The following is an 8,651-nucleotide window of genomic DNA, read 5'->3' on the forward strand; positions in this document are numbered from 1 at the left end:
GGGTCAAATAATCTCAGTGGAAATGAGATATCCCCAAGCTTATACAACTGCATACCAATTGTTATTAACTCAACATTAGTGGTTCCCTATAAACTGACATAATCACAAACAATGAAAACTAAGCAAAATTTGCAGTCAATAGACCATAACTGAGGGAGCAGGGTCAAATAATCTCCATGGCAATGAAATGTGCTAATACTAATACAGCTGTATACTAAATATCTTTGACAAACCACTAGTGGTTCACCATAAACTAGACCTAATCACACAAACTAATACATTGTTGACGCCGAAGCTGGAAACAGCATACCTATGTCTCACTTTTTGACTCCGTCAAGCGAGACAAAATATGGTTTTGCGCACTTGGTTACAGCATCATAAATTTATTTTCTGTAAAAAGGGATATGACAAATACATCTTTATCATGAAAAAACCACCATTTATTTTCCGTATTGTCAAAAGCAAAAACTAAACAATAAAAATATGAAATCAGTGGAATTTGAACTCAATCATTATTCAGTAAGCCCGAGAACACAGTTATTTCGTAATGCATTTCTTTTAGACAATAAATTCAAATTAAAAAAATCGCACCTGCTCTTTCTCAAAAAGATTTTTACAGTGTAGTGTACTACCACGGACATAAATAATATCAAAATTATAGAAACTTCTACCAGCTCTAACTCAAAATACTGACAATTCTGTGTTAAGGGGGTGTAAAATTCAGTTTGACAGCTTCAGACGTGATAAAATTTGACCTTTTTGAACTGGACCAAATCACTACTTAACATAAATATTCAGCACCCAAATTTTTTTAACATGTAATTACACCCCCCTACTTAATATTTCATGCATTTAATATCAAGAAATAAATTGGGAAAGTGTATCAAATAAAACATGCAAGTTATACACTGTTTACACTAGGGACTATAGACAACGAAAACCTTAGGACGATAACTGTGTCCTTGGACCAGTAAAACCTAATAGAAGTCATAAATATAAAAATATTTAGTCCATTCTTCCACCAAGTTATATAAGAACAGAAAGATTTAGATATTCTATCAGGGATATAATTTCGAAAATCGACGACATTGGTTCAAACCAATGTTTATCTGCGTTCAATAACCCCTAACAAAATTTCTAAATTCCACATCATTTACGATTGTATTGAAACTTAACAATTTGTTGTTTTTGCTATATAAACTTTATTTAAAAGAGGTATAACTCTGGATGGATAAAAGTGAAATCCATCAATTTTTAATTGGAACTGTGTCCAAAACAATCAAAAAAAGGAGATGGGGTCCGAATTTTGCCCAAGAAAATAAAATGTTTTACAACTATTATAAGTTAAATGTTCACTACTGACCCCTTAAGGATCCATAGAGGGTTAGAAAAATCCATAGGAGGTGAGGCCAGAGGCGCAATCCCCTATGGATTTTATTCACCCTCTATAGTTTTTTGGGGGTCAGTAGTTAAAACTGTATAACAAATTTATCGCATGCTGGACTTTTTCTGCTGCGTTTTGTTGAAAAATTAACTAAGAAAAACAACAACATTAATAGATGACGTCACCATTAACGTGTCATGAACCCCTACGAAATTTACTAACTCCCTATAGTCTCATAGGGGTCACCATGTGACGGCGTTAAACCAATCACGTGATAATTTTCCGGCTGTGCGATAATTCAAATTGGCACATAATGTTTGGAAATGCATAAGTTCAAGAAAAATGAGGGAAAAAACAGAATTTATGCAGTTTTCGATAGTGGAAACACTGGCAATGCCAAGAAACAACAAAATAATTTAAGAGAACTTTCAAGCTTTATTATACTATTGACATAATTTCACCAAATATTAAGTTGTATCTTGGGTGCGCATATACTTTTCCATTCTCAAATATACTTAAAATTTGATGAAAAACAAGGTAAAGGAAGAAATTTTTTAAAATATGCAAATTTTGTCATGGTTTGTTGCCATGGTAGCTTGTTCAATGTGTAATTTGTTTTTATTTTCTGAGTACCTTAGTCTGATTTGGACAAAAGAATATGCATGAAAACTTAAATTTGCAGTAATATTTGGGCCAAATAAGGTCCCTTTTGCCCCTACTCCTTTGTCAAATTTACTCTGGTTCATCATAAGTTCGTCCCTATTCATAATTTCCTTAGGAGTTAAGATTAGGGCACTGTTACTAAAGTTTTCATCCTAAATCCCACAATTTTGATAATTTCGTCTTTGTCAAAGAAAAATAACTTGGTCAAAATTGAACTTGATCTGTGTTTAATGCTCCTTGACAACATCCATAAATTTTAAAAGAATTTGATTGATGCTTTCTAAAATTATTCGACGGAAAACAAATATTTAGCTATTTTCTATAAATTTTAAAAACAAAAAGTAAAATTAAATTGTTGATGTCCCTATGGTGTAATAAATAATACAAACTTGACATATTTATGCAAAATCAGTATTTTGCATATAGTTTTAAGAGATAAAAGATATCGGCAAAGGTTTACACATTAGATATTTTATACACATTACAATCCTTGTAAAAATATATATTGATGCAAAATATTTTTTTGAGTAAAGCTTTCACTCATATTTAAATATTAAAAGAAAAGATCATAAAATAAGGCTGATTTGACAGTTTTGCACTACATGCAAGAAGTTTTTAGTCTTCAAGAATGGCATCATAAAAATAATTCAACTTATTCTAAATTTTTATTTTAAATATTAAAATATTTATAAAATAAAATAAATATTACATAATGATCGATTAAAATAATCACACCCGCATATTATCACAGTTTTAAAAATTATACTATCAAGAACTCTCATTTGTAACGTCTTTTACACTTGCTGTTGAGGAATTCTTTGTGAGACCAAGGTTAAACTCTGAAGAGTCCATGATTGCATTTTGTGCATTTAATATTTTGTCTATAAGTGCAAATTCTTGACTTTTTTCTGCCACTTCTTCTATTGGTGTCCATGATAAATCATACTCAAGTTTGTATGCACCGACAAATTCATGTGGACAACTTGCTCCCCATTCCTAAAATAAAACAACAGAATACTGTATACTGTAAATTCAGATATAACTGCAAATTAATATAATACCTTACACTGTATTCATTTGAATGTGTTTAGATCTTGAAACCATGAATTTAAAACAAAATTAATCATTGTTTTAATCACAATTCTAATATGACTTGCTTCTTTCGCTTTGTGAATAAACCCATGCTCTAAGTCCAATAAAATTTGTTTGCACATGCGTATATCGACTACTGCAGAATAATGAATTTTATCAAATTGGCATGCATTAAATACATTTTATTATTTAAAACACTTCCAAACTCTTAAATGATGCACATATTGTTACTAATTCATTTATCATGACTGTAACGTGTTGCAATTAGAAATTGACATGTTTGACGGTGATACAACCTTTCATGCTGGCTGTTCAAAACTCCTCCCTCTGAAAAATCACATTGCCAGTCGGTTGGTTGTTTACAAACAAAATAGGGAAGTTCATGGAAGAGCCTACACAAAGGGTCTACACATTGGACATAGAACTTACCTTAATTGTCCTAATCAGAATCGAAATAATTGATGCAAGCTATACTTTATTGTAGTTTTAACATGGGTAGCCATTATATTCATGTTATTTTAGCCCTCACTAACGCTCGGCACAAATAATCACAAATATAATGCCTATCCATGTTAAAACTACAATAAAGTATAGCTTGCATCAATTATTTCTTAAACAACATATAAATTGATAAATGTACAAATAAGTACAAAAAAGTATTTCAGCAATATATCACTAGCTGTTTAGACTGTTTAGATGGGGAGTAGATACATTTGATAATATTTCTTCCATATCAATTCATCAACTTAGCCTAAGGTATCATACCATTTGATTCTATCTCTTCAATTACATTTTTCTTTGTGTCGACTCATTGTTTATAATTTTCAAAATCAAGCATAAGTAAATGACCTTAACCTACCTCCGGTGACAATATTGACATATATTTCTGTCCTGATTCTCTCTCATACATGTAGTACATAGTACCAGGTCTCTTCACTAAATTACATGCTGCATGATGTATGATGTTGTCTCTTTTGGCATCCTCTAAATGCTGCAAATATACATGCATAAATAAATTGTGAAAATTGACCTCTATAAAATCAACACCCTATCTATTTCTAAACCTTGTATAAAAGTTGTACCCAGAAATCTTGTCAATGAGTTTTCTACAAATGAGTCTTGTCTACTATTGATGCTGTCGGTGTAAAAGTGTAGCTATCAGTGTAAAAGTGTAACTATCGGTATAAAAGTGTAGCTGTTGGTGTAAAAGTGTAGCTGTCGGTGTAAAAGTGTAGCTGTCCGTGTAAAAGTGTAGCTATCAGTGTAAAAGTGTAGCTGTTGGTGTAAAAGTGTAGCTGTCGGTGTAAAAGTGTAGCTGTCGGTGTAAAAGTGTAGCTGTCGGTGTAAAAGTGTAGCTGTCGGTGTAAAAGTGTAGCTGTCAGTGTAAAAGTGTAATGTTGAATGCCAAAATAACCAGTTCTGCTATATCTAGCTTCAGCAACACAGTGTTCTTAAAATTGACATCCTTTTTCAAAAAAATAATGTGTAACAATGCTGCTAGGCATCTCATCAACAGCTTTCCTAAATTGTCATAGTTTGAATTCATTTCCCACTTGTGTAATATTTTGTAGTTGTTTTGTTCAGGTACTATAAAGTTGTAATACATTGTAATTTTTAAGTTTAATTCAATGTCTGGTTTTTTTCTAGAAATAACCACTGTCACCATGGTCACCCACACCTGTAGCCAAGTAGGGTTCGAGTCTTCCCTGAAAAAAAGCACTATTTCAGTCGCATTTTGTTTGAATTGTAACTGTTAAAGTTGAGTATATTTGTATCAACCCCCCCCCCTAAATGGAAATTCCTGGCTAGAGGCCTGGTCATCTATAAATAATGAGTACATTATGTAATATTAAAATGATGGATACAGTGAATAAATATAAATACAACCATGGTTGAAAAAGTACTCACCTTCTTAGCTTGTTCCTGGAGGTATCTTATCTGATCAGCTATAACTGTTAATTTACTTCCTACTCTGGCTTTTGTCATTTCATCTGCCTAAAAATATACAAATCAATATTACCATATTTATTCAGCTTAAAATAACCACCCTCAAATTTTTTAAATGAAAAATTACTGGAATCAAAAGGCCATGGTGAAATTTCCTTTGGCTTATTTGATAACTTTTACTTTTTTTTAATAAACTGCTAACCTGAAGGCAGCTGGATACGACCGCAGGGGTCCAACCCTGAACAGTTTTGGCAAAAATAGACACAACTTTCAAGCTTGATACTGGTCTGAATTTGGATTGTAATTAAGTTTAAGGGTCCCAGAGATAAGTCAAACCCTACAAAAAAGCAAGATATTACCAGTGCAAAGGCTAGAGGGTAGAAACAAGTTGAAGACCCCAATTGTTATACATGTATATGTATTGCAGAATATCAAATACTTCAACAGAGAAGTCTGACCACACTAATGTCACTCCAAGCAATATCTCAAAACTAATGCTAAGCTCTTTTTTTTTAACCTTGGCCTGTGCTTAAACCTCAAAATGAAACTGTAAATCCTTTAATATCCAGGAAAACACAACTACATTTGTATTATATATCAAGTATTTAATAAGTATACTTTCTAATAAAAATATGATGACAAAAATTTACAAAACATCAAGATTAATCATCAATGTATAAAAATTTAATAAACATAAAGATGAATTAAAATTTATCAATCAAAAGATATGCTATTAATATCATTTTACATTGTGAAAACTGTTATCTGTCAACTAAGAAACTTACACCAATAAAATTCAAAAGTTCAATGTGTCATAAAAATGTTAAATTAATGTTCATTTAGAGGGTAAGTTATTTATCATGTTTATAGTTTGTCAAAGGAATCACATATTCTCAACAGACATGTCATTAAGTCTGGAGAATTTATCATCTCCAGAAATGTTATTTCTTTTACATACAAAAAAGGACAAAACAAACTCATCAAACATACATGTAACAGACGGTTGACCTGGCTTTGATTTTGTACACCAGTCACAAGTTTAGTAAACAAACCAGGTGCTCCACAGGGTGCAGCTTTATACGACCGCAGAAGTCAAACCCTGAACAGTTGGGGCAAGACGGAAGTATGGACACAACATTCAAGCTTGATACAGCTCTAAATTTGGGTTGTGATCAAATTCTTGATAAAATATGAGTTTCTGACATAAAACAAATGTCAAGATCTTACAAATCTATAATGCAATACTGTGCAATTGAAGATTTCTTCTTCAAACTTTTCAATATTTTGAAATTTGAGAAATTTGGAAAAAATAAATTGAAAAGAACTACAACCCCCCTTTTAAGGCAATAAGTTTAAAACCTGACATTTCTTTATACATTATTTACAAGTAGTGTAAGGGAGGTAAATCTGAACATACCAAACATTGTATGATAACTGTTTTTGAATTACCTCTCTTACACTGCTTTTAAATTATCTTAATTGTCCATTGACCAGAAAAACCTAGTTTCCCCCCTTTTTTTGCCCCTAATTCCAAAACATTTTGAGCCATTATCCCCCAAAGTCATACATTTTGTACATAACCATCCCTTAACGGTATGGCAACTTGTGGTATAATTTCAGAGAGATTCATCCACTTAAACACATGTTATTGTTTGAAAACTACAAAAATGCTTATTTTGGGACCCTTTTTGGCCCTTAATTCCTCAACTATTGGGACCATAACCCCCAAAATCAATCCCAACCTTCCTTTAGTGGTATTTCACCTTCTGGTTAAAATTTGTAGAGATCCATTCACTAAATCTTAAGTTATTGTCCGGAAACTAAATGCGTCTTCAGACGAAGACGACGATGCAAAAAAAAATTGTGGTCGTATAAAAAACTCATCAGTGACACTACATCAAATCAAATCTTCAAAGCAAAATGATAATGTAGGAAGTTGAGAAGCATTTAATATAAGGTTAAAATTTTTCCTAATGTCATGAATCTTCAGATCTAAGTTAATTCGTTCCTTGGATTAAAAATCCTTAGTATTTAAAACAATTCCATATGCTTAAGTAAATAAATTTTTCTCATAATGCACCCGATATAAAATAAACAGGTATTGAATGTATTGTGTATAAAATCATTGTTATTATAAGATTACCTTTTGAATGGTTTGTGCTAATGCTACCAGGTCCATAGGATCTGCATGTTTGTTTGTTCTTTCTGTGTTTACTAGCTGTACACCAGTAGGCCTCTGATTAGCCTCCACTAGCTGAACTAATAAACAAATTTGATTAATTAATTTTGCATAAAATCACAACATTTCTTTCTTATATCGTGTATATACAAGCTGTATACACATAAACTGCCTATTGGCCTCTACCATCTGAACTTAAAGACAATTTTTTTTCAATCAATATTGCTTATAATCACTACCCTTTCAAAACATACAGACTATCTCTTTTTTTTCTTTCTTACTATTAGCTGATTAGTGTAATAAACAAAATATGCAATTATATACAGTACAAATGTATATAAATAAAAAACATATTCATTCCATCAAAATTTTAAAATGTATATTGGTGCGCTAGATGCGTAATTCATCTTAATAAGACTCGTCAGTCGCAATCCCATCAAAACAGTTGCATGCAAAATATTGAAAAGCATTAATGATTAAACATTTAAACAGGATGTTGTACAACCTGTACAGGGCAATCTTAGAGTGTCCTGGATAAAGTATTACTTATTAGATTTATATAACTTTACAATTTATTTATGAAATGCAATTATTTCTATTTGTACAATATATATCTTAATTGTATTGTTAGCATTTAACAGAATTTTAAAGCAAATTAAGAACATTATAGTCAGTAACGCGACATGCTTAATGTAAACGTGTTTTTACATTACATAACTGTCAATAAATGATAGTTTATTGTGCATTATTGTGTTGTTGTTGATGATTTTTCCTTTTAACATTATTTTATTTTTCGTGTGCAGATAATGTGTACAAAATTTACCCGCTTGAAGATTTGAATAAGTAGGATCTGTCATGTTTATCCGGCAAATTTCTAGATTTCTGTGTTGTTCTTCGCATCGAAGATAGAGCGGAAATGAAAGAAATTCCGAGGCTGACAGGATATTTATAGGGCTTCCCCGCAACGTCATATATTTGTCCAATCAGATCCATTATTTCTGAAAAAAATCTGTGATCGGATCCAACAACGACCCTAGTTAAGAAATAAAAGGAAATAACCGAATAACTACGAACTATTCGTTTTTTAATATAACTTCTTTTAAAAGACTAAAATAAATGGTGGTTTTCACGATTTCAAGTGAATTTTCATGCATATAGAGTATCAGGAACTGCAAATTAGTATTCCGTGAAAGAACATAAGTGGGTAAAAAAAAGGGGGCGTCCTCTGATTGTGGATAAAATTTGTTGATTATATTGGCACTAAAGCAGGAATGGAGCAGGCGCCCTCTTTGGAAAATTAGTGCCTCCCACCCCTTTCATGAAAATTTCTGGATTCACCACTGCAGCATTCATTGTAAATAGTTATTTGCGATAATACACCAGAGG

The 8,651-nt window shown here is 31.8% G+C and overlaps 1 protein-coding gene across 1 annotated transcript; it reads right to left on the minus strand.

Moving 5' to 3' along the window:
• Positions 1-2,699: 2,699 nt before the first annotated feature.
• On the minus strand, positions 2,700-8,220 carry LOC139528226 (uncharacterized protein C1orf50 homolog). The gene is made up of 5 exons (XM_071324110.1): positions 8,089-8,220; positions 7,230-7,345; positions 5,048-5,134; positions 3,999-4,130; positions 2,700-3,043 (listed from the first exon to the last, which is right to left on the minus strand). The coding sequence occupies exons 1-5, from the start codon at positions 8,120-8,122 to the stop codon at positions 2,816-2,818; spliced, it is 597 nt and encodes a 198-aa protein (XP_071180211.1). The 5' UTR covers positions 8,123-8,220; the 3' UTR covers positions 2,700-2,815.
• Positions 8,221-8,651: the final 431 nt, after the last annotated feature.

Source organism: Mytilus edulis, chromosome 6 (genome assembly GCF_963676685.1).
Source record: "Mytilus edulis chromosome 6, xbMytEdul2.2, whole genome shotgun sequence".
In the NCBI taxonomy this organism is placed as follows: domain Eukaryota; kingdom Metazoa; phylum Mollusca; class Bivalvia; order Mytilida; family Mytilidae; genus Mytilus; species Mytilus edulis.

Bases quoted from the DNA above. Each gene is read 5' to 3' on its own strand.
- LOC139528226 (XM_071324110.1), bottom strand. From the start codon at position 8,122: ATGACAGATCCTACTTATTCAAATCTTCAAGCGG. The intron at 7,346-8,088 runs GTAAATTTTGTA...TTTGTTTATTAG, and splicing joins TTATTCAAATCTTCAAGCGG to TTCAGCTAGTGGAGGCTAAT. The intron at 3,044-3,998 runs GTAGGTTAAGGT...GTTTTATTTTAG, and splicing joins TGTCAATATTGTCACCGGAG to GAATGGGGAGCAAGTTGTCC.